Source organism: Pempheris klunzingeri, chromosome 12 (genome assembly GCF_042242105.1).
Source record: "Pempheris klunzingeri isolate RE-2024b chromosome 12, fPemKlu1.hap1, whole genome shotgun sequence".
In the NCBI taxonomy this organism is placed as follows: Eukaryota; Metazoa; Chordata; class Actinopteri; order Acropomatiformes; family Pempheridae; genus Pempheris; species Pempheris klunzingeri.
In genome coordinates, this window is record NC_092023.1 from 6,639,916 (window position 1) to 6,667,405 (window position 27,490).

A 27,490-nucleotide genomic window follows, 5' to 3' on the forward strand; every position below is an offset into this window, starting at 1 on the left:
GGAGCGGCTACACCTCGGAGACATCCAACTTGCAGTGGTCTCACTGTGGTCTCACCAGCTGACGACGCGGAGATGCGTCCGCTAAAGCTCTGACTCGACTCCTTTACATCCTCTTCCTCCTCCTCCTCCTCCTCCACCTCCTCCTCCTCCTCCCATCCCTGGCGAGGAGCATCCCGCACACTGATTTCACTCCGACGGGCAGGCAGACAGGCGGATTGACACAAGCCAGACACGATGCGTGGATCCCCCCGACATGGGACAGCCGTGGGATTTATGGTGCTGCTGAACGCGCTTCTGCTTGCGACGCAGGCTGCAGAAGGAGTGTTAACGGACCATCTTCTGGTTCAGTTGCATGAGGACGCGCAGGATGAGGCGCACCAACTTGCAACACAACATGGGTTTCAGAGTGCCCGAAAGGTAGGGATGCTCTTGTGAAATTGTCGCGCATTTCTGCCACCATAAGCTGTGTTTTTTGTTTTTCTCTTGAGGAAAGCAAACTTCAAATAAATGATTTGTTATTGTAAATTTAATTATTCAAATTCAAACCGGAAAAACACAAAGCAATGTTTCTAGTAGAAATAGTCAAACGTACTGTATCCGGCATCACAAGCAGTCCAGTCCACTTAGAGGCATCTCAGGGTTGGTTTTTATTTTTGGTTTGAGTTCATTACACTTTTGCTTAATTTGATGACGTCATTCCTACTCAAATGCAGGCCCTGGTTAGTAGGTTGCCCATTGGCCTGTGGCCTCTGGGAGCTCAAAGACGGCAAATTCATCCATATCTCCATATCTCCATGCACGTCCAGTGTCTGTGTCATAAAAAGCAAGTGCTTATTTTTGTGAAAGATTGTATTTGTTTTTTGAGATTCATTTTATTAGGATTTTTTCCATTAAAAAAAGAGCACAACCCCTCATGTCAGCAGGGGCTTCTCTCACAACATACTGTGGTGTGAGCTCATCCTTGAGAATTCACCTTTGTGGCTAAACTCCATCAATGGATGATGAAATTCTTGTTTGTTTTTTTTAATTACTTTGAATACCTGGTTTTCCGGAAGGGGTGACTCTCACTGAATTACATTTTACATTAAAAAAAAACCCCTCATCTTTCTTTATCTCTCACACACAGAGCACTTAGGATATTTGATCACATATCGTGACATGCATGGCCTTCCCAGCAGACATGGCATTTTACTTACCTGAGACAGTATGTCTTATTAAATAGCCTGACAGATGCAGAATGCATCACAACATGTGAAAAGCCATAACAAGCCATTTATGGCAGACCAATGAAAATAATTCCCTGACAGTGTGTGTGCCTTGTCACATGTCAAAATAAATGTGTGGGTGAAATTGGCTGGAGCCTTAGCCAGTGAGGCGTAGCAGAGAACAGAGGGGTGTCTGCGCTGCTCTGAATGAGGATTTTCTCTTCTTTTTCCCCTCCACAATAAAAAAAACCCTGGTTCAATCTGTAACTCATCATAATGTGATAGCTGTGAGGTGGTCGTGCACTGGTTCTCTGACTGCTAGTTCCTTTTTCTTGTAGCCACTCCATCAACCCCCCATCTTCTGCCTCCCTGCCTCCCAGGTTATGTAATCGGCAGCTATATTTGTCTTAATGGGATATGCACCATTAAACAATGGCTGTGTTGTTTGAATTATCTTCTATTGTTGCTTAATTAACTAGCCAGGGACACATAACCAGGACATACATACAAACATGAGAACAAAAACAGATAAGAGAGAGAGAGAACTGTGATCAGCCGATATTAAACAAAACCTTTGATACTAAAAGAGCATTCAATGATAGTGCAGTGTTTCTTTTTGCATTACATGCATGAGCTTTCATCTATATTTTGCAACAACATTGGAATTAAAGAGCAGTGGAAGATCAGAATAATTCTCAGCCCTCCGTGAGAATTTCATTTTCACATTAAATCTGACAGGCGCATCTGAAAGCATTTATTTTGAGGATTGACCTGCACCCTGGCTGTTACTAAAGCATAAGGGGGTCTTTAATCTGTGCACAGTGCTGGAGGGAAAGCTCTGGATGATGCATCTCATTTCCCTTCCCTTGTGATTTATTATGGTTGATTCCGGCACCATTCTCCAGCACCTCTTAAAATAGAACCTCTGTGAAAATCAGGGAATCAGTGCCTTCATTCCCACCTGGAGCATGACCTGCTCTCCTTCTCCTGTATTTATTTATGATCTATTGCATTTTTCTATCTGCCATTCATATACACTGTGCTCCTGATACATCTCCCTCTCCCTTTTTTTACCCAGCTTCCCTTCGGAGAGGGGCTCTTTCACTTCTATCCTCAGGACACTTCAAAGAGGCGCAGCAAACGCAGTGCCCGCAGCAGACAGCGGCTGCAAAAAGACCGCAGGGTAAGCATACATGCACTGATACAAGCATGCTATGTGTCTCCTGTACTCATGTGCCCAGATAAGCATGGCTCCCCAGTCACTTTGACTATTTTGAGTTTAGCATCCACGTAGAATACAATGCTAAATCAGGGCTTTAACATAATAGGAGAAAGTTGCATGCACCTAGCTTGCAAAAGTCACAACATTTATCACTAGATAAACACAGAACTTTCTGTATGAGAACATAGAACATCATGAGAGTAGTCATATTACAAAAGAAGGGAGAGGCTGTAATGAGTGCAATCCAAAAAAAAATGGGATTCACAAAATGACAAAAGATTACAGAAAAATGAAATTAGGCGCATCATTTTCTTCAATCATCAAAACTGTTGCTACAATGGGAAAGTCAAAAAATAATTGTGTGGTCTCCACATCTAGTGGGAGGCTTGATTGTCTGTGTACTCCTGTGACTGAGTATCTACGCTCCAGAGGTTGGAGGCTAGAATCTACAAATATACATCAAAGCGAAAATGATTATTGCTTCGTGAGCATTTTCTGTATTTTACTCTGATGTACAAAGATGATGTTGGGATTGGGGACCAGTGCTGTCAGTGTGTTATGATTTTAACACTCATTATATCAACTGTCATGTTGAACAGTCACTGATATCATGCCAGCAGTTATCAACAGGGAGTCATTCATCCAGGCCTCTCACTGATAATAAATAAATGTCATTCTAAAAAAAACTTTCTCTTAAACCTGACGCTGTCATAAGATCAGGTCCTCTCTGACTTTCTGTCCAGTCTCTTGAAAAGCAAACTGTTTTGTCATTAGGCCAAAGAAAAATCACTAATTCAACATCCAGGCCTAAATCACTTAATTTTGGATTTTTCTCTCTAAACATTGCTTTGAATGTGAATGTGAATTTGTGTATATATGCCTTCCTCTGAAGTGTTTTGATAAGACACACTAAGGAAACAGGCCTAGATGTTGTAACGTTAGATGTAGTGGTAATGTTTAATGATGTTTAATGATAGAATATGGTAAATTATCATAACATGACGGGCTATTTTTTAATATACTAATATGCTATTCCAATACAGAATTATATTTGTATTTTAAGACCAACAACATTAACTAGTGAAGTTGTAAAGTGTAATTATATTTCCACCCAAATGGATTATTGACTGATTTATAAGTAATGAGTGTGAAACAACTATCAACCATCACCTATGGGTTATTTTCATAAACAATTCATCTGCTGACTATTCTCTTAATGAATCATAAATCATTTGGTCCATACAGTCTCAGAAGAGAGTAAACGAAAATGCCCTCTAGTTGCTTTTTTCTTTCTAACAGCCCAAAACTCAAAGATATTCAGTTTACGGTAGGTTAAGTCATCTAAACAAAACATTTTGGCTGCGTGCTGAGCTCTGTGTGTTTAGCTCTGTCCACCGTTGAAGGCGGTGAAAGTGGAGGTCCTGCTGCAGACAATCAGCTAACCTCTCTAATTACAGTTGTGAGAGGTGCTAATGAAAATAAGTGCGAGCTACTCCACCGAGCTAATACAGCTAATGGAGGTGAGACAGCAAGGACACGGGCAGGTCTACATTCCAGATGCTGGCTTTGAAACAGATGCTTGACATGCTCATATGCGACACTGCAGCTATTGATTTCTGTGCATCTGTGGAATGGATGAGGTCAGCTCGTCTGATTTAATGTTGCCTGTTTACCATTCCGAAGCGTCTTCCTCCCTCCTTTCAAGGTAGCATGCTGTCCATATCTCAGCTTTACACCTGCAGCTCAGTTAAAAAAAAAAAAAAGACAGGACCCAGTTAAATGCATGTGAGCATTTACGAGGAAAATATATTCAAAGCTTAAATAATATTTTAAAGATTGAACAAGAATGGCACCACCCTGTAGCAGTCTGTTTTGAATTGATGTTTAAATTACACCATCCGTCATTACACCTTCATTTAACATACTTAAAACATGTCTAATTGAGTAGCAGCACTTAATGTGCCGTAGAGTGTATTTGATGGATTCTTAGTGTCCCAGGAGCCCTGTGCTTTGTTGGACTCTATTAGTGGAGCATGTTGACCCACTTCTGACTCACCCACTATCTTTTCCTTGTACAGTATTCCTCTGCATCTTTCTCTATGCTTGGCTGTCCTTGTGTTCTCTTGTCCTTTTACATTTCATGTCCCACGGTGATTCCAAATGAGACACTTATTTGTCCACACATCCATCCTTCAAATTATCCATCCATCCATCCATCCGCAGCTCCTTTCCTCCATGTTTTTTTTTTTTTTTTACATTAGACAAATACATTCAAAATATATTCAAGACAGGAAGTAGCTGTGAAATAAACAAATACAAAAGGGATAGAGGGAAATAGAAAACTGAATAGATCTTTGTGAATGAGCAGCATCCCTTGACCCTGAAAGACACATGCCTGGGAAAGCCAGACGGGAAATAAGGACGAGGAGAAAGGAGAGAGGCTGCACAGCTCTTTGATTTGAGGTGAACTGAAGCGTTGTGAGTTGTGAGCAGGCAGTGGGCAAAGGCGGAGAGTGATGGTGGTGCATGGGCACTGTTTGATGTTGTGAGTGGGCAGTACGACATGCCGTCTCCAGGGAAATACCAGCTCTCCTGCCAAGTGATGGAATAAATTGATGATGGATGGAGTGAAGGGGGGAAATACAGGGGAACTGTAGAGAGTGCTGGTGGTTTCCGTCTGAATGCGAATAATACAGCAAATGTAACATGAGGCCAATCCAAAAGGAAAAAGAAGTGGTAAAATGATTCACCTTTTTAAAATCATCCAAGACAGAAGATTATATGCAAATTTAGCGATTTAATTTATTCAGGACTGACTTGTCATTCAGAGGACTTACTGACGCATTGATTTACAGTGTGTGTGTGTCTGCTGATTGCTTAGAGTGTGCCATAAAAGACAGATCTGGATGAATAGGCTTTGGCCATTTTAAAATGCCATCTTAAGTGCTGCTCTGCTCTCTTATCTGTGGTGGTAAACACACCAGACAATGCTCGGGTCTCTCAGTCACACTGGAGTGAATTTGTTAAGGGTAAGACAAGAGGAACATTCAGCTAAAGGGACTCATTTTCTAAATGTTTGAAGCTGTGACAAATACATTTTGTTCAGCATCACTACCTCAGGTATAAAACGACAATTTAAGACAATGATGTTTAAGGTATGGATTTATTTGTAGTGTTGACAATTTTATGTGAAGAAAATCCACTTTCCATTCTTGCCGCTACACTTAAACACACATCAAGAGACGTAGAGAGGTAGAAAAGGATCTAAACCATTAAAAGAAATTATTGTCCTTGAGATCTTGGTGACAAGCAGATTGTTGGTAGTAAATTTCAAATTGACAGCTTCACTTCAAGCTTGGTTTAGGTATCGCTCGACTAATAGATTAAATGACTCGTCCTTCCTTTACCTCCTCTCAGCCTCTTCTGTTTTTCCAAATGTGTGAAGGTGGCTATTTGATGAAACCTCGCAGGAAATGGGATGCAATTTCAAATACGAATAGCTGAATTGATAGGCTGCCGTCGTTACTCTCCTCAAAACTACTGACAGGGATGAAGGTGGTGAAATACTGCAAGTGTACTGTTTTCTTTGTGGCTTGATTTCTAAATGTAGCAGGAATGAGAATACAGCACCATTGCCGAAGACGCCTAATCACTTTGACAACAGTTGCGAGCTTATCAAGGGCCTGAATTTCATTTAAAACATTCATCTTTATCATGTATGTGCTCTGTCCCATGATGTCTTGTAGTGCTTGATATTGTGGCAGCTTTCAATAAGCATTTATAATCCAAAACACAGCTGCTCATTCGCCTAAGTGTCTTTGATGATTTGAAGAAACACAAGCGCGTTTGTGAGTGTAATTGCTGTGCATTTTGTTGAAGATGTACTCAGAGGGGGAAAAAAACTGCATCTCTTGTGTGGCAGGTGAGTTTGGAAGCCCGGGCTGCAGCTGCAGCCCCTTTGATTAGGAGAAAAAGAATAGCCAGTTTAATTTACATGATGTTTTGCCTTCATGGTACAGTAAAGCGCAGCTGGGTGTGCTCATTTCCAATGCACAGAGCAGCACATGCCTACATCTCACGCGTTAAAAGAAATCCTGTTTCTAGTTTTACTTATGTGTTCCAGTACAGACACTGTTGTGCACCTTGATGATCCTTTTATGAAATGTTGTGTGAGGTCATTGCTGACTTTAAACTGACCCTGACCTGGTATTTCTTTCGCTTTCTTCCACAGGTGAAGAATGTCTTTGAGCAAGAGGGCTTTAGTCGTCAGAAGCGAGGCTACAGAAATATCAATGATATTGAAGTCAACATGAGTGACCCTCTATTCACCAAACAGTGGTATCTGGTGAGTAATCAGCCAAGCCGCTGTCTGCATGCCGCCTGACCTTTTAGGACCAACCCACATATTCTTTCACCTTAATTACTCATAGGCCAGGCATATTTCCCCTACTTTCTGAATCAACATTGTTATTCATTCGTTAATTAACCTGGCCAATAGTGTCCATGCCATCATGTATTCATGCTGCCTAGTTTCCTCCCCTTGTGTTGACCCTAACTGGCAAGCGTGACTTTTATGCCCCGGCAAGCTTGCAGCCATTCATCTGGCGTGTCCGATGACATTTACTTCCCCTTCTTCCCACCTTTACTCTCCCACCCCCAAGTGGTCCTTATGCATTGCCTCCCCTTTGAAAACACACACCGACTCTATGTTGGCTAATTTTTTAATGGTGGCTCACCTGGGTGCCGTGAGTCATGGATGTTCTCCATATTGTCTGAGTGATTAGATAAACACAGGCCAGGCAGACGGGACCCCTGGGCTGGATCTTAATGTGGCCGAAGCTTGGCAACTGGGCTACACAGGAAAAGGAGTTACCATCGCAATCATGGACGATGGTGAGTGTAAAGTGCTGTTGTTTCTTTCCTTTGAGTGCTGTCTGAAAGCAATCAATTATACCTTCATACATCCATCATTCTGATTTAATCACTTTGTTTACATCTGTTTAATGAACAATGCAGTGAATAGCAATGAAAGGTTGCTTTCCAGAATAAGTATGGAGACCAGTGATGTTTGCCCACAATGTGTTATAAAGAATATATATTGCTTCAGATTGGTTTGCAAATTCTCTGATGAAGGTGACTCACTATATCAAACTATGACGTACTGTACAACATAAGATCACATGTCAAAACACGTCACATTTTGAAGCCTAAAATGAAGCAGGTTTTTCTTAACTCTTACTGTATATCTTGAAAATTAAAATCACCATCACAGAGTTAATAAGAAAAAAGATTTTCCTGCAACATGCTTTGTTAACTTTTATTCTGAAGAATTTGTGTCACTGAGTCACTGGTAAAATGAGTTTCAAGCCCAAATGGTGCAGCAAGTGAAATAATCCTAAAAATAAATGTAGGCTAACTGCCTTGAGAAGCTGGAACCAGAAAATGTTGATAATTGACATAAATGATTCTTGGCCCTTCATTTTCTAGTTGTATTAGCGCTAATCCATATCTGTTGTTATTTGTTTGTTTTCGTCAGAAGTAAATTCCTCATTTATATCACAGTGTAATTAAGGACAAAACTAAATAAATTTAATAATAGCAATCAAACACTTGAAGTCATGCTATCCTCTTTGAAGCACACTCTCTCATGTTTTAATTATATCACTGATTAATGCCAAAAATCACATTTCAGGCATCGACTATCTACATCCAGACCTGGCATCAAATTATGTGAGTACCTCAGTGTTATTGAATTTCATACTTTCCTTCATTTCTTTGAAGTGCTGTTATTATCTGAAGCAGTGGTTCAGGTGGTGGCTTTCACGGATTTTGTGTGGGGTGCCATTGGCAGTGACAGGTGCTTTCCAAGTTGCCTTCATGGCTGCCGAGTCTCCTTGTATTCCTGGAGGACGCAGAGACAGGCAGACGGCCAGCCAAGCTGTTTAATGTTAATGCATACTGCACTGTGGCAGGCACAATGGCAGGCCGATCTGTCACAAGCAGAGATAATGCCAGGGTAGTTGGCGCTGCATAATGTGATGCTCTATCTCCAGAATACTGATAAAACCGTAAAGGACAAGAGGGATTGCTAAATGGAACAAGGAGATGCAGAAGGCTTAGTTTGATTTGACTATTAAGTTCGCAGTTTCGTCAGTGTGACTGCATTATGCTGTCATTTTGAATCCAAGGATGTATGAATGCAAACCTTCCAGAGAAATTGAGGTGTTGTGAGAGAGTGAGTCATGGTGCTTTGTTGGCCATAAAACACCCACTTTTGTCAATAGCTTGCATGTTTTTCGCACATATTTGTTAATATGATGTTGCAAAGAGATATTAAAGATTACACCTGTACTGTGTGTGCTCTGTTTTGCTTTTCCGCTTCAGCTCATGTGCACACTGTCTGATTCTTTCAAATGAGGCTTGCATAAGTGTGTTCCGTTCCCGTGTGCATGTGTCTGTACAGTTACCACTTACTTATATTTGCCTGCCTTTCCATGTTTCTTGCCTGTGAACAAGGATAAGCCTCGGCCCAAAAATAACGCTCAGCCTCAGCTGGAGTGATGCGGGAGCATACTTCACTGGATTGATGGCTCTTGCTGTGCCTAGATCTAAACTGTGTGTTTGTGCATGCTAGGGAAAAAAATACTGTGTATGTAATCCTGTTTTGTTACTGTCGCCATGGTGTTTCACAGACCCACAAATACCTCCCGCTATCAGATGAATAAAATCAGATAAAAATAGAGTAAAATGTCATTTTGGGTCCATTTCATCTTTCACTTAGATTTGAAATTTGTGTGCATACGTGTATCTGCTTCAGACAACCAACTATTGCTATTACATAAGGACGTTGGATTGTGTGTTTCTTGTTCTTCAAGATTTCCCATTTGGTATCATGATCACACTGATACATTTTGATATGGTGAATTAATTGTGAGAATATGTGTATCCTGAGATGCAAAATTTCTAACTTGGTAGTTCAATTTCATGGCACATTTGCAAAAGCCAATAGTCATAGTACTTTAAATGATTTCTGCACAAATGAACACATCTAAACAGACTCTAGTATCATACTACTGGGTGATATAATAGCTGATATACTGCTTTGTTTATTTCCTACATTTAATTATATTTAGTATCAGATAACAGTAGAGGTGAAATTCACTGGTGAAAATAAAAAGGAGGAAAAATTGGTTGGGTTTCTTTATCAGACAATTGTGATATTGAGTTGAACTAAGACCTTCATCAGAGCTGCGAATGTGCAGTTACTCTTTGTATCTCCATGCTTGCCAGCACCTGATCAATACTCGTATTGTGTTGGGCTACTTCAGTATTTGAAGCATTGATCACTTGATGACTGTTTTCTGTTGTGTAAAAGAGAATTCTGTGAAAAGACCGGAGGTGTGTTTGTGGGTTTTGTGTCCCTGCTGTACGCCACGGGAAGTTACCATGACAACATGTTATGATGTCACATTAACATGAAGTTCATCTCATATGTCGTTTTGTTTGAGTTCAGATGAGAGAAGGAGGGAGGGGGGTAAAAGAGAGTAAAACAACGAGTATCTATGAAATTCCCTTGAAGAGATTTTTAGAGATTTATGTTGTCGGTACTGGGCTGCGATGGATGTGATTTTAGATGATGTTCACAACCATTTTCCAAGAGTAGAGCTATAGACGGAGAGTATTTGTCTTCACTGCAATCTTCTTAAAGTCGGCTTGGACCTTGTGCTTTATTTCTTTCATAGTACTTTTACTTTAAGTCGTTCCGTAAAGGATTTTTAAGCAAGGTCACATTATACAGCAATCCTGCAGCAGCTCTCATAGATTATAGATTAGGGTATCCAGCACCAAATGGACTATTGAACTCAGCCGTGAAAATATGATAAATGGCACTAAGAGAGATGCATGAGGATATTTTGTCTGCTTAGTGTCCTTCGTTATCAATCTGGTAATAATTCAGGGAGAAAGCACATCCTAAACAAAATGGCAGGATTTAATATATTTACCTTTTAAGAAGTATTCCGATCCTTCACTTAAGTAAAATTATCTGTATAGCAATGCAAAAATACTGAATTTTAAGTAAGTCCTACATTCAAAATGCTGCTTAAGTAAAAGTGCAGAAGTATTATAAGCAAAGTATCAAAAGTAAATGCATTCACTCTGCAGACTAGGAGGTTAATGTATTATTCATGTATGACATTATTAAACTGTTAGTATATTATTAGTATTTTGCTGCTGTAGCCGGTCAGAGTGGAGTTAGTTTTAACCACTTTATATATTGTTAGGTATTTTATTCCAGTTGTTTCCAATCTAGGGGTCAGGCCCCTCCAATGGGTCACATTTTAGGGGTCATGAGATGCTCTGCTACTTAGATTTGTATCCTTTTTTATTTTTTCATTAATTTTTGCTGTTTCTGTGAGTTATTGAATAATTTTCCCTCTGTGGGCCTTAAATGGTCATTTAAAAGAAACCATCCAAATCTCTTTAGTGGCTATTAACAACTCGTAGACATCTGAGATGTGACAAGGATTAACTATGGCCATGCATTGCAATACCAACCAATAACTCCAGCTCCACATGTGCTGGTGTGAATAGTACAGTATTTCCCTCTAAACTGTGGATTACAAGCAGAAAGCGAGAAAAAATACCGTACCGTACCATTGTTGATTGTACTTAAATACAGTAATTAAGTAAATATGCAATGCAAAAACTTGTTTTACGCCATCTGAATCTAGAAAAACAGAGCATACCAGCCCTCACTGCAGTGTATAGTCATTACTCTCTCCAGTACTATTCGCTGTGAGAGCGGTGAACAGACGAGGGTTGCCGGGGAAAGGTGAGGTGGCTGAGACTGGGCACAATCCATTATTCTGACCCTGGTTGCTCACAGGACATCAGAGTCTGAGCAGAGTCTGATTGATAGCAGAAGATATGAGTTTGAGAAGCAGAGCAAGTGATTCATGGACATGGCCCTGTGTCATTTATTACCAGGGCTCAGCACTTTTCACTCTATTTAATGAAAAGAAAAAAAACACAGTCCTGCTCCTGATGTGAGCACAAAACCTGTTTTGAAACAGCAGAATATCTCCTCTCAAATGTTCTCTTGTGAATAATGACAATCATTAATGAATACAATTCAAACCAATTTTTTCACATTTTTAACCAGCCTTACTGCTGGTGTTATGCCACCTGTTAAAATTGTTTTATTTTCTTATTATTTCTGACATCAACATACCTTACAGAGAGAAAAAAGACAAACAGAGAAACAAATTGGAGAAATTGTTTAGATGGCATTTAACCTTCTGTTTACCCTCACCTCTCTTTAAACAGCTACAGAGGTTTGAACCTCTTTCAATGGCCACTTCATCATGCAACCCCAGTCACCGTAAGCATTTCTACTCTCGAGTTTCCTGCTCCACATTGTGATAATTACGGTGTTTCTCCATTGGGTCAGTAGGCTGTTGCCGTTATGCTTTCTCTTTGTCGCTGACTGAGTCATCTAATCTAAATGCCAGCCAGCAGAGCTGTCAAACCCGGGTGTGGAAACAGTCCAAAGATTGATCTGATGTGTTCGGTTCTGTGGCTGATTAACATGGCCGTGGCTCCTCTCTGTGACCACGCCAAGCATCTGTTCCTGGCTGCATGGAGTAAAATAGGTACCATTCCAAGTGACATGAGTGACAGGTAAAGCAGAGGTTAGAGCAGGCTGCAATAGCCTGTATGAGCTTTAGAAGCGTGTTTCAGAAAGAGCAATAAGACTTTCCCAAGGATTTCTGTTGACTCTTACTGTGCTTGTGTCTGTGTTTGGTTGAGTGTCCTTCAGACATGGCTATTCTGATTATTATATAATCATGTTGACTGCCTTAATGTCTCTCTGGCAGATGTGTGTCTTCTGCATCTTTTTTTCTCTTGCTTTTCCGCTGCTGTTCGCTCTGATCCTATTACTTTTGGCCATGTGGAATTAAATGCTGGTAGTGATTGGGCCATTATTTTCTCAGCTTGAAATCCCCGCTGTGACCACACATTATTCCACTGTCGCCGCAGAAAGACTTGTAGTTACATTTGCGCTGAGTTTGTTCCTGTTAACTTCTCTAAAACTGTTTCAGCAAAAAACTGAACATTGCAACATCAACTTATTGTAGGTCTGTTATAGTAAAGGAAGAGTTTGACATTTTGAGGATTACACTTACTCGCTTTAGAGAAAAAAACCATACAGCGCTCATGTCTGGGTGCAGATGGGAGCTGGTTAGCTTAGCTTAGCATAAAGCCTGGAAACAGGGGGGCACAGTTAGCCTTTGCAAGAAAGTAAATAACCCTATTTCCAAAAATGTCAAATTATTCCATTAAACTGTGTCAGTTATAACCAGCTGTACCTCAGTATAACTATCAGTATTTCACACTAGGAAGTCATGTTTTGGAAAACCTAAAAATCACCCTATCTGTTGCATCCAGATGACAGAGCAGGCGGTGATAAGGTCAGCACTTCACCACGTAATGCTCCTCTCCGCTCTCTCCCCTTTTTGTTTTTCTGTCTCGATGTTGTTGTTTTTCTAAATACATCAATTTGGTACTTTCAGAATGCTGATGCCAGCTATGACTTCAGCAGCAATGACCCGTTCCCATTTCCACGCTACACAGATGACTGGTTCAACAGGTAAAGATCACACAGCCAACCCCTGTTTATACAAACACATACTCAGTGTGTCTATGTGTGCACACGTGTGTGCTCTCCATGGACTCTGGCAACTCACGTCTATTGATTTTCTCTCCGCATAGTTCCATTAAGACATAATGGTGCAGTATAAACAGAGCTGTTGTCCAACACAACACAACAGAAACATAATGCCTATTTTTACCTGCTCACTTGGAGAAGATAAGGCAGATAGAGGACTAGCACAAGTCTAGTCTCCTCTCAGGGTCGCAGTATTCACAGTGGCGACCCTCTGTCTGATAACGCCTTATCTGCCTCCCATCTCCCAATCACACTGGGTGATCCACTGCCACTGCAACACATGTCGAGGAGAGGAACAAAGAGAAATATATTCTCTCTCCGCCTCTCCTCCTCCACCGTGCCTCCATCTGCCCAAATGTATCTGTGTGTGGAGGGAGCGAGAGGGGAGTATTTGGGTTTGCCAGTGTAGCAATTGCTGACTGTCGGGCACAACTCGCTGGCTAATCAGCTGGTTGTTATAAATAGCTGCCTGTCTGTAGCAAAGCATGCTGGGAGAGAGGGGTTGACTCTCTGCAGTGTCCCTGTAGGGAGCGGGGGGGGTGGAGAGATAGACAGACATCACATGGTGCACACAAAACACAGATATGTGCAAACATATTCAGTCGGACTCAGATGAATGATGGATGATGGATGAATATGTTGCCTCTCTATGAGCTAATGCTCTTCAGGTCATAGAATTACAGAGTGTTTATGCTAATTTTAATTGATTTATGACCACAGAAAATGCTAAACCTTTTCTATTAACAATTTTAATAAAAAGCAAGAGTTACATCTAATCTGGGAAATCTTATCTCAAACTTAATCCACAATATATCCTTTGTAAATTCCTGTAAATTCATGCAAATCCTCTTTAATATATTCTCTGCTTTTTGCTGTCACCAGTCACGGCACACGATGTGCTGGAGAGGTGTCTGCGGCAGCCAACAACAACATCTGTGGTGTGGGAGTCGCCTACAACTCCAAGGTGGCAGGTGTGTGTCATATTAAAGCTTCAGTTTGGACAGTGAGAGGAATAACAACGAGCAGACAGCGACGTTAGCAAGTGTCAATTCTGATAATGGTATGATGAAAGGGCCAAAGGTGTGACGAGGGTGATTTACTTTGAGGAAAATATTATATATATCATATATAAATAGGTTATTTTGAAGAATGGTGTTGCTTTGGTAATGAAATACATTTAAATGGTATACCTCGACTCATAGAATTACTGCCAATTACTGGAGAGGTCAATAGGAATCCACATAGCAACAGGACAACACCATCAATCCAGACAGCTCCATGACTGCTTAATTTGTGTGCTGCTATGAGACATCACTCTCTTGCTGTTTTAAGGGTTTAGATGCAGCATTATAAAGTTGTATTATACTGTCTTGACACTCTAGTTCAGCCTTTTTCAACCGGGGGGCTGCAGCACCCGGGGGTGCCGTCATAGACCGTATAAAAGAAGAGTGAGAAGAGTGAAGTCAATGCGGAAGTGCCTTAACCGACAGAATGTATGGAAGTCTATGAGAAAATGATGCCACTTCTCAGTTGATTTATAGAGAGAAAAAGTCACACCCATGATACCTTATTTCAGAAATAAAACGTGTTTAGTAGTCAACAACAAAAGGCAAATAATTTTTTTATCCTGTTTAATTGTGCCATGAATTACACATGTGATGGCGATGAAATATAATTTTGCAAGTCAAGAAAGTTGCAGTTTGTTATAAATATAGTTAAGTACCATTTAATTTTGTTTGAAACCAATGAGTGAGCATCATCCAAATGGGATCAAAAAATAATTTGTCTCTCGCTGTTGACGACCAAAAAATAAGGGCTGTGCTTTAGCAGCAGTAACACTACAGTAAACAAATAATAGCTAGAATCAGTCTTAAATGCTGCTGTTGCTCTTTCAGGTATCAGGATGTTGGACCAGCCCTTTATGACTGACATCATCGAGGCATCATCCATCAGTCACATGCCCCAGGTTATTGACATCTACAGTGCCAGTTGGGGACCAACTGATGACGGCAAGACGGTGGATGGACCCAGAGAGCTCACGCTGCAGGCTATGGCTGACGGCGTTAACAAGGTAAGGCAACATCACACCTACTTTGAGACGATATTAGCATGCTGATGTTAGTGTTTAGCCGTAGCCTCGTTTGATGTCTGCAAATCAAACGACCTAGCCTTTGGACGACCTAACCTTCGGACCGTAAAGCTTCACTCTACTGTACCCTTTTAATACAGAGATTAAAAGGTCTGCACACTGAGGATGCTCTGATGCTGCCGTAACAGCCAGTTTATATCAATAAAGGCTTTCTATTCTATTCTATTCTTTAGATACAAAGAATGTGATCAGTGAGTCGATCTATCGTAGCATTCTTAATGTGTGACTCTACTTTTAACTCCACAAGAATCTTTTCTCCCTAATTAACCAACAAAGTCAGAGTGGAGTTGCAGGGTTGTGGATCTAATTAGGAATTCTGGTCTTGCTCAAGGACACAAGGTGAAAACTCTCCAAGGACTGCCAACAAGGGCTTAAATATAGGTCCTGTGGCTGGAGGGCAGTTGCCATGCTAACAATGCCATTGCCAATTACTTACTTGATTAATCATCATGCACCATGTGCAGGCAGGTGTGGGTTGGTTTGAATTGACCCTGACTCAGGCAGGGTAGCTGAGTAGGAGCAAAGCTGAGTGTAATCTCATGATCATGTAAACACAACTAATCAAGCAGCCACTCTGCAGTCTGCCTCTTCGATTCTAATGATCACTCATATAAGCTACTGTGTAGGCTGAACATGATGTGCACCGTGCAAGAAAACATTTAAAAATTCAAAATTGTGTCGGACAGAGTGGCTTCAAGTCTGCATCTTTAACATGATTGTGTGCGGTTTTGCAAATTCACCACCGATAATGGAAATAAATGACACCGCGTGCTATGCAAAATTAAAGCACTCTGTTTGGATCGTGCAGGAGACAGACGGCAGAAGGTCTGAAGCGCAAAGGTGAGCTCAATGATGCTCGAACCTGTCTTTGCAATTTAAATGGAGAGCGACATACATAAGGATCGTGGTGGGAAGGACGTGCCACTCCTCGTCCACTTGATCCTTTGTTCTGTGGTTGGCCTGTAGAAACAGTTGCAGCATTTGGTGAAGAGGATGATCTCTGCGTGGAGCCACAGTCAGTTGTTTCACGTTTAAAGGCGCACTGTCAGTAACAAAGATGACATTTCATTGTGTGTTTGATTATGCAGAAGGTGATATGCTCCACTGCAAAAAAGGAGGTACAGAAAGGACATAACAATTCTTCTCAAGTCTTGACTACTGTAATGTTTTTACCTGATGTTACTAAAAGGAGATTGTACAGCTCTGATGTGTTCATAATGCCGCATCAAGCAAGGCTTTAAGTAAAACTAAGATCTCATTATGTTATGCTAGTCATGTTTCTCAATTCAGGATTTTTCCTTGAGGCCTCGCTGTGCTCCTGTACCTGGTTAAAGATGTCTCTCAGTTTTAAAATGACTTTCGTCGTTGTTATGTTTTTGCCTTGCTAATTTCTTGTTATACAGATTTCCAGCACCTTTATAAAGATGGTTTACTTCTAATCTTATGGTTTCTGTAGTCACTCAGTTGTAATGTACTTATTAGAGAAGACTAAGGGAAGCAATGTAATGTTATTTATAACAAAATGACAAGCTGCCACAAAATGCATGCATATAAAAGGGCTAATTAAACACATACAGATGAGACATTCTCTTTGTCTCATCTGTGGAGCTCTGAAAAGAGATTCACTTTAACACTAGTAGGCAGGAGACTTTGGACGAGTTTAGAACTGAAATGTGTGTGTGAATACCGTGTGGTTGTTTCGTGTGGATCAGCTTCCCATTGTTCTTCTTTGTCTGTCTGTCATTTCCCCCCCAGCCCTGTAGCCATCCAACAGACACTTGCTTAACTAGCTTATCATCAGCCTGAGCAAATTTCCAGTTTACTGAGTGTGAACACAGTTGTCACAGATCTCATTAGACAGTGTATGATTAGCTCGTTTTTTCCACAGAGCAGCATCAAAGTGACTAAATGCACCTTCAACGTTGTGATCTTATTCTGTTTACAACCAGCACCTGATGGTCTGAGGGGTCTGGTTGGCATGTTCCCAGTGAGCTTGTTAGAAATGCACCGCAACTATTAAGTGCTTTAAAGACTACAAGTATATTGTTTGCATTGGGAGCCATTTAAGTGATTGAAGCACTGTAATAATACTTTGTGTGTTTGGGTAAAGAACTGATTCACTGACTGTTTCCTACATTACATGTCTTTGAGACACCAAACTAACATTTTGGCATGCTTTCAGTTGCTGTATCTGTCCTAGCTAGATAATTGTAATGGATTCTGTAATGATTTGGAGTAAGATTATAGTTGACATCTACTGTATAGTTACAGTCTAGTGAAATTCCCAATTCTCATTTCACCTCTAGAATTGAACCGTCCCACAAAACTGTGATATATTTTCACTTCACGTCACGATGGTGGTGTTTTAGGGGCGCGGAGGAAAAGGCAGCATCTACGTGTGGGCATCAGGAGACGGTGGGAGCTATGATGACTGCAACTGCGATGGTTATGCCTCGAGCATGTGGACAATCTCCATCAACTCAGCCATCAATGATGGACGCACCGCCCTGTATGACGAGAGCTGCTCTTCCACCCTGGCGTCTACATTCAGCAACGGACGCAAGAGGAACCCAGAGGCTGGCGTTGTGAGTGGGACCGTGTTAAAGCACTTACATGTTTCTACAGAAAAAGAAGTAATCCCAAATGTGAATTGTACAATGTATCAATCTTTTTTTTTTTTTCAATGTTTACATGCACTTTTAGCATTCAAAGATAACTCAGTACTTGCTCATACTGTGTTGTGTCTGTCATTATTCATAGATTGAACTGTAAATAGCTTCTTTTCAGTTTGTCCAGCAAACATTGCATCTTAGACCTTTCAGGAGATTACAAGAGACCAGGGATCAAACCTGAGAAGCTGTTGCACTGTAATTGCTGGCTGGTAATGAAAAATGGAGGCTTTGGTGGAAGAATAGCTCTTTTCTGATTACCTTCCTGGACATCCAGATGCATCATTTTGCTGTAGTTGCTCAGAGCAGAGCTGCCATACTGTGTTGATCACAGCATTTAAGGCACAGTGGATGTGTTGTTAAGATAAAAAGGCAAATGTTTTAATGGACTCCTTGTCAGTCTTTATTTGTTCTTTTTGTCAGAAAATGTTTTTACCAAGACAAAGGGAACCAATAGTAAACAGTTCATTTTCTCCAATGTGCTTTATTGTGAGGGGTTATTTTCTATGTGAGAGGAAAGAAAAGTAAGAAACCAAACTGAATCTAGTGACTGGCCTCAGCATGCAGTCACCAAGTGGGGATCCCTGAGAAAAGGAATGGGTGAGTCACCAGAATCAATCAGAACAAGTACACAGGCTTTGAAAAGACAGACCGCTGACGCACAACAGATGATGCTTACCTGACAAATACCTGACCCTGACGGTTAATGCTCTGAAAATGACTGCTCTTATATCTTAGCATGCTCACATCGAGAATATAGACATAGTTTACAAAGGCAGTGATGTTTGTGTTTATGATTATGCAAATTACCTTTGGTTGTTGACAGGGCCACGGATCTTCCCCAGGGTTTCCTCTCTAATTTCAGTCAGTCTGTTAATTAACCCCCACATTAAATAATAGAATGCTTATTCAATAAATACAAACATAACTTGTCAGCTGAGGTGTGTGTATACAACAGTACAGCCAATGCACTCGTATTTATCTTTTTCTGTCCTTGTTCTAAAACTTCTATACTGTACAAACGAAATGATTATATTGATTGGAGACTTGTCCTTAAAGAAGTATATCACCGCTGGAACGATGAACTTTTTATAAATTGTACCAATTATAGTGTGACTTTACTTTTTAAGTGTATTGCATTTTTCAGCAGGGAGATCTTTCCTTTTTTTAAAAAAATAAGTGTATCTCATTTAAAATGCATTCTCGGTCTTTCTTTAGGCCACCACAGACCTGTATGGGAACTGCACACTGCGTCACTCTGGAACATCAGCAGCAGCTCCAGAAGCGGCTGGTGTCTTTGCTCTTGCTATTGAGGCCAAGTATGTGCTGCCCCCTCCGCACAATTGTAATTATTGATTCAGATGGACTGTCTGTATAACACATTATTACATTATTATACATTCTGGTATTTGACTCCTGTCTGCTGAACAAAGTCCTCATCAGAAGGTATAATTTCACAATAACATGCTTTCAACCATTAAATTTGGATAATCGTTGATTTGAGAGGACACTGTTTTTATGCTATTAATTTATGAGCTGCCATTTCTTTTGAAGTACAACTTTGAGCTTTTATATCGCGCTGATGTCTTTGACTTCCTTTATCAATCTCCAGTTTCATAATACTTTATTCTAATTTTCTCCCTCTGTCTGAACTCCTTAAAATCAGAAATCATTTCTCCATTTTTCACAGAATTGCTTATTTATCACAACCGTACAGTACAGGATCCATGTGCTTGTATCAAGGACACAAATCCTATTTGGATCAGTGGTATTTGCGTCTCTGTACAATACTAAAAAGATACACTTCGTATACAGTTAAGACGGGTTCAGTGCTTATGTTTTATTTATTACTGCACTGTCTTTATGCATGTACAGCAGAGAGACTGTATTGTTAGATGAAACACTGCACTACTTGATTATCATAACCTGCTGAAAATTTCATGCAGTCTAATTGTGACACCAAAGCTTGTATTATTTATGTTTACACCTGCATCTGTCAATCGTGTCGTATCGACAATGTGGTAGTATTTGTAGTATATTTTGTAATATTTGTGAATCCAGAGCAGATTGCTCCCTGTGGATCAGAAAATAACTGAAAACCTATGCCCACTTAGGTAAACCCACCTACACATGATTAAATGAGTGTGACAAATCTAAATCCTGGAGAATTACTGCTTCTCATCCCAGAGGAAAGCCTTTCTTTTCTCTTAGATGCCTAATTGCTCACATTGAAGGCTCACAAGATTCTGCTGCCACTAACTGACACCAGCTAGTGGAGTTGAGTAAAGAAACACTGTTTGCTTTGTACACACAATAATGATGTTGCTGTTGGGAGGAGCGGATGCTCACCCTGTCCGTCAGCAAATAACCCACGAGGCTGTTAGAACAAGTGCACTGCCTTTTTACTGCCCAAACACACTTGAATCGTGCGACGGCAGGAGTCAGTGAGTCAGTCAGAACAAAGCTGTCACTACACACAGCCAAGATAATGGAGGGAGACACAAACAAAGGCAACCATCTGCCTCAAAATACAGGCACTATGATCTTTAGATAATTGAAAGGATGTAATTAAACCAAAACCATGAATCAGATTTTTTTTTTTTTACTATTGTGGTAACCTTTAAATGTTTAATTCTTCCTTACTTGCCTGCCTACTATTTTTAACTTGCAATATTGCCTCTCCTCCATTACTCCATCCTTCCTTTATCCCCCTGCGTTTGTCCTGTCTACTCTGGTGACTGTTTGTCTGACCCAGCCCCAACCTGACATGGAGAGACATGCAGCACCTGTCAGTGCTGACCTCCAAGAGGAACCAGCTCCATGACGAGGTGCACCAGTGGAGGAGGAATGGTGTGGGCCTCGAGTTCAACCATCTGTTTGGCTATGGTGTGCTGGACGCTGGGGGCATGGTGAAAATGGCCAAGGAATGGAAAACCGTGCCTGAGCGTTTCCACTGTGTAGCCGGATCCATTCAGGACGCCCAGTGAGTCACATTTCTGCATTTTTTAAATGTTTTATACTATACATATTGCATATTACATGTGCACACTACACATTCTACAACTGTCCCTTCAAAGAGGTTGACAGGAAAACACTGCTGAGCACAAGAGACATATTCATCTAATTACTGGGTTATCCCAATAAGGCCTAATTCAATAAAGCATCTGTGATGGGAGTGTCCACTTCATAACCCTGTAATATTTAGATCAGCTACTCAGTCTGTCTGATGGTCCTATTGACTTATAATGACACAGACTGGAGGCTCTGTTTGCTGGTTAATGCATGACTCTTGCAATCTGCGTGTGTTTTCAGTATGACAGATTACGGTATGGTATTATGATGAACCCTAACAGCCTGGTTGAAAACATGTTGAAAGGACATTTAGTGTGGTCTTGTTTTGATTGAAAATGAAAACGGAAGAGACGTCTTTTCAAGCATAATAAAAAAAAAAAAAAATTTCTGTCCACTCAAAAATACCTTATTGCTACTTCACTTGGATGTTTGAACTTCAGTGCGCAGACTGATCCATGTGCAGCTTTATGTGAGATTATGTAACTTTTCAGAAAATAAATAACAGATTCTTTCTGTTCCTGTCACAGAAGTGTGACAGGACATCCAGTGCACATACCTGCAAGTACACATACACTTGTGACAGCTTGTGTCGAGCAGTTTAAACATTTTTTGTAGGAAAAAACATATCAGACACAAAGACCCTCAGCCTCTTCCCTCATCTTTCACAGACACCCCTTCCCTATCTTCTTCCCCACATCTCCTCCATCTACACCCTTGCTTTCACTTTATTCCCTGTGCTTTCAGCCTCCCACCCTGTCATCCTTTCCTTTCCACTCTCACCCCCTCTTCCTCTGTTTCCCCTCTCATCCTCTGCATGCCTCACAGGAGCTCTGCTATCCATCCATCTATCATGTTCATAGGCTTTGAGCTCCTGTGTGTGATGCCTGGTGGTTTCCTGTGGCAAGCCCTCTTATTCGCTCTAATTAGAGCACCACTAGTGGCCCAGCATAGCATGCCCTGGAAACACTGTCAATTAGATTGACTGACAGCCAGGAAGGGATTCCAGGTGGAGGTGTTCATTTGTTTAACTGTGTGTGACCTTACCACAAGCTTTCACACACAATGTGAAAATGTCAATGTGTGGGTGAAGATAAAAAAGAATAAGTAACGTCGGTGTATTTTTTGCCACCATCAACACCTCCAATTCCCTATTTCAGTCTCTAATCAGTGCTCCACAGATGATGCAGTCACAACAGCATGCTGTGAAAGTGTCCCTGTGTGCGTGCATGTGTGTGCCTCCCTTGAGTGCAGTGCCAGATAAAAAAAGGGAGCATCCTTTAAAAGTCATGTGGCTTTATTGTATCCCTGAGGACATGACATGCAACTGGTGGAGAGGACTTGCCGACTTGTGCAGCGCGGTCGTGACTTTAGACATTTCCCTGATCATTTAGTGTTCCACTGCAGAAAGTGGCATCAACTCTTTGCTCACATGGACGTACCTCATATAACTGAAAGAATAAGAAAGTTTGTAAAAAAAAATATAATATTCACGATGGAGAGATGCATCTCTTTCTCAAGCTTTTTTTCGAGCTGCGTTAAAAGCTGTGTCATATTTTTCATCAGTTCATTGTTTCCACAGCAGCACCGCAGGGCTTCTGCTGCCCCTATTGTGGTACAGATATAATTAGAACAAGCCTACCTCTGATGATAGTGTATCGCCAGTGCAAAGCAGTAAACACCAACACAGCCGTGCCCACAAACAGACTGCTCAGCATTGATCTGATAGCCGCTCTGCCAGGCTGTGGCTTACTTAGCTGGAGGAGAACTTCTCATCATCAATGGAGCTGACACGCAGTACCCCACTATGCAGTGGGGGTTGTTTTAATCTCCTCTGGTCCTGCCCTTCAGAGGCACCCCTCTCCCTGCCTTATGACCAGCTGCTGTAATTACTCTTGCAAATTGTGTGATGGGAGCTGTTCACCTACTGAGCACATAATTGTTTTGCCGGTCAAAATCCAAACATATTCACCCCCAGTTTTAGTTTTACTCACAGTCAAGTGTTTTATAATAAGAATTAAGCATGAACAATAATGCCACTTTTAATGATAATGATGATAGAGAGAGGAAAATAAAAGAAATAAAAGCAAATTTTAAGTCTGCAAAATGACTTTTACGTTGTCTCCATACAGTTTCTTTTTACACACACACATCAACTCACATCTGTAGAGTCTGTAGAGTCAATGGAAAAAAAAACTGTTAAGTGTTTGGTCATGTCAAGTTTCTCAACATGCATTGAAGGGTGTAACTTACTGTGATACATCCCAGTGTGAATTGTTCTGTTTTTCTGGGAAAGGCAATTTGCCTCATCAGCCCTTAGCAGTTCACTCACCTCTCTGTGCTCAGCATAGTGCTCTATTAATCATTTCTTCAAACTGAACAGTCTCTCGCACTCAGTTGCAGTGTCTTGTCCCTGTTGCCTTCTCTCCGACAACCCCCCACCCCCCCACCCCCACCCCCCACCCCCCCGGCCTGTGGTGCAGCCTCGGCCTCTAATAATGTTATTAAGCCTCCTCATAGTCTTTGGCCACCACCCCTGCCCTGCTGTGTTCTCCCTCTTCCTTTCCATCACCCAAGGAGATAGGAACAGCAGTATGTCTGCCCAACCACAAAGCAACAACTAGACCAAAGACCATCCTGCTTTTACACTCTGTTCTGAACAAATCCATTGTAGCAAAATAAGAAAAATAATCTATTCAAACACTGAAAAGGAGCTAGAATTCAGAGGTGGCCCAGTATGTGACACATTACATTTTATATTTCTTCTGCTTTTTCTTTTCTTATGGTATTATAATATTGTATATATTACCATTCATAATTGAAAGTGTATCAAGCAAGTATCAAAAATTTGCAGTTGCTGTTACTCATGTGACAATTTGCTGTTTTTCTCTGTTTTATACATCAACTTAGACTCCTAGAAATTGGGATGTGAATTCTTTGCATATTTTATAGTTTGATTAATTGATAGATTACAGAAAAATAATTGTTAGATTAAAGGATAATGAAAATAATCATTATTTGCATCCTCTGTGTATTGCACAGCTCTCACAAGAGCTGGGTGGTTGGTTCTGGAGGATAAGTAGGTCAAGTATTGTGCTTACTGGGACATTCAAAGGAAAGCAAGGCTGATTTACTACACTGACTGGCAGATAAAAAATGTTCCTTCACCTACTATCTCAGGAATAGCCAAACCCTTATAATTGTGGTCATATTCTGATCACATTCTTGTTTGATTTGACTCCTTTTACTTGACTTGAATGATTTTTTAAATCGACTACTCTGTGTCTCTGCCACATCCTGTTAATTTGTTCAATGTATTTCTCCTTGTCCAGTAAAATCCAGTCTGGCAACAAGCTGGTGCTGGCCATCAACACTGAAGCCTGCCAGGGGAAGGACAACTTTGTCCGCTACCTGGAGCACGTTCAGGCGGTGGTCACCGTCAACGCCAGCCGTCGCGGCGACCTCAACATCAACATGACCTCGCCCATGGGCACAAAGTCCATCCTGCTGAGCCGAAGGCCCCGTGATGACGACTCAAAGGTGGGCTTCGACAAGTGGCCCTTCATGACCACCCACACCTGGGGCGAGGACCCACGTGGGACCTGGGTCCTGGAGGTCGGCTTTAAGGGCGAGGAGCCGCAGCGTGGAGTCCTGAAGGAATGGACTCTCATGCTGCACGGAACACAAAGTGCCCCTTACATAGACCAGATAGTGCGTGATTATCAGTCCAAACTTGCAATGTCCAAAAAGGAGGAGCTGGAGGAGGAGCTGGATGAGGCTGTAGAGAGAAGTCTGAAGAGCTTGCTGAGTAAAAATAACTAAAATCCCATCTGCATGTTGCCAACTCTTTCACTTATCTTTCTCCCTCTCTGCAATCTTGCTCTATCCTTCTCTAAATCTCACTGCATCTCCTCAGTTCTTCTCACTCTCTCTTTATCCTCCCTTTTGTCTACCTCTCTTCCCCTCTTCACTCTGCTTTTTGTTATCAAGTGTTTCAATAAGCCCCGAACCTTCAATGAATGTTTCTTGTAATCCCATCATGATAAAAGTGTAACGTTTAATTATCTGTTCTACATAGAGAAAGGAAACTATATTACCTGAATTTTTACACTCTACAGAACTGTACATAAATATAATCCACTCTTTAATGCTCTTGCTTTAACTACCCTGCATCTCTCTTCTGCCAACTGTTGTACAGTTTGTGACTGTAAATGATTTTCTGTGTCATTCTACTTAAAGTTTAATATCTTGCAAAACAGAGCAGTGATACTTCTTTCTGTTTATATTTTTATGTGACATGCACTGTTTATATAAACAAGGAAAGGAATATGTGATTCATTTTGCAGCCTGTGGTCCTCAGTTCATATTTCATAATCTTTGACGTATATTATAATAAATCTATTCAGCTGTTTATTAAAGCACTTGAGTGATTTGCAACACACTTCCAAACATACTGAGTAAAAGCAACATGCCATTCTCTGTCATTTAAATGCCCAAATCTTTGAAAGAGAAAAACAAAGAATTTGCTAAAGACAAAGAATGAGGAGTACATTTTTCTTTGTCTAAGAAATTGTATTCTGAAAAGTACTTTTAGTATTCTGGTGGTCCAACAATCTACCCTAACTGTAAGGTATCCACTTCAAATCGTTCCCAGTGTTTCTTTCAGTCTGTATTGTGCTATCCAATAAAATTGAAAATGCCCCCTAAAAAGTGGAACCTGAGCTACTTATGCCAAGGGACTCTTCACTTTATAGACACATTTTTTTCAAACGTGCTACATGTAGCTTCAGCTCACTGTAGCATCAAATCACTGTCATGACAATTTTGAGTAATATATTGACTAGAAACCTGCAGCACATGTCCTGTATGAACAATGAATCACATGATTATGTGTAATGTGAAATGCGTCAGTCTTAGTAATGAATCCCACAACCAACCAACACCCCATCCTGCAGTTCCCCTCAGCACTCAGTGTTTTAGCATGTTCCAGCTCTTTGTTTAGGCTTTAGGTGCAACTTTACTGTTTAGATTCACTCGCAGAGCTCTCATCAGCGTATTTTCCAGAGATATCAGTTTCACTCCCCGAGCAGCACCAAACAACAGCTGACGTTAGCGACTAGCCTCTGAACAAAGTGGAGGAAATGTAGCCAGATATTTCCAGCTGGCTGTCCAACATTTCTGGCTAGTTAGCTAAAGTAGAATTAAATGTTGGACTTGCATTCATCATCCAAATGAATGCTAATGTTATAGATAGAAGTGTAAGTGCGCAACTGTCATATCAACTTAATCAGCTAGATCTTAACCATCATCTGTCTAAATATATATATATATATATATATGTATATATATATGTATACCAAGCTATCATAAATACATTAATTTAGGTCAAGAGCTCCACTCATACTCTCCTGTTTTCTTCTTTTCAGTCACTTTTTTCTTGTCTTCAAATTTTCAAAATCATACAATAATAATACTTACTTGCTTAAACAAATATTTCTTATTTTTTTCTCACTAATGCTTTATGACAGATTTTGTTCATTACGTCTTTCATATCTAAGCTAATATTTATGTTTTTTGATCTCCACTCCTTTTCCTTTTACTTTCTCCTCCTTCTGGAGACAAATTGGATCGTATTAAATGCAGAACACTGTTCAAGATCACATCAAAACATTATTTCCCGTGGATACTGCAGCACTTAAAGTAAGACCTGGGTTTAAATGAATACTGAGACAAACATCTGTAAACTGCTTCGTAAACTGAAAGTATTGGTGTATTTTTGAAAGCCAAGGAGTAATTATTATACTGTCATACAAATCTGACTTATCTCCGCACACACGAGTGGTTTCATGACATATGTGCTTGATGTCTGTCTAAATGCAAAAAGAACAAGGTATCAATTGAAGTTTGATTCTTTTTTATTCAATATATCAAAGCAAATTAATTCACAGCAAAATTGTGCTGAGGGCAGGCAGTGGCATCCAATTGAACAAATGAGCTCAAAGGGGAAAATTGGAGTTCTAAGACAGAGTTCAGGGTGGCACAACTTCTTAATTTTTTATTCATTTTCTTATAAATTTTTATTGGTGGCATGGAGCTTCGTTTTTCATTATTCCAAGTTTTCAGACAGTAAAGGACTCATAGCATGAGCATGGGTGTTAAGTCGAACAACAACAGCAGTACTTATTGAACCAGCAAAATGTATTCTGGACGCAAGACCAGAGACTGCAAGCAAATGGAAGAGCACTGAATGTCAGAGCAGGAATGTGTAGTTGGTCTTCAAGCATGGTTGGTCTCAGAGACAAAACATTGGTCTTGTTACAGTAGTTTGAGGAACAGTTGTATTTATGTAGTCTAATACCAACATCAGTATTGTCTTCTTGTTAGAGGACCTGCACCATGTAGGACCCTTGTGGAGTTGGCTGACTTTTTGTGTCAGGTGATGTGGTT

General features: G+C 40.6%; 1 protein-coding gene across 1 annotated transcript; it reads left to right on the forward strand.

The window, feature by feature from the left end:
* On the forward strand, positions 1–25,407 carry pcsk2 (proprotein convertase subtilisin/kexin type 2). The gene is made up of 12 exons (XM_070840852.1): positions 1–417; positions 2,284–2,388; positions 6,659–6,772; positions 7,212–7,320; positions 8,120–8,157; positions 13,002–13,078; positions 14,039–14,127; positions 15,052–15,227; positions 17,675–17,890; positions 19,193–19,293; positions 20,730–20,957; positions 24,376–25,407. Exons 1-12 carry the CDS (start codon positions 235–237, stop codon positions 24,863–24,865), a joined length of 1,926 nt encoding a protein of 641 aa, XP_070696953.1. The 5' UTR covers positions 1–234; the 3' UTR covers positions 24,866–25,407.
* The last annotated feature ends 2,083 nt before the right edge of the window (positions 25,408–27,490 follow it).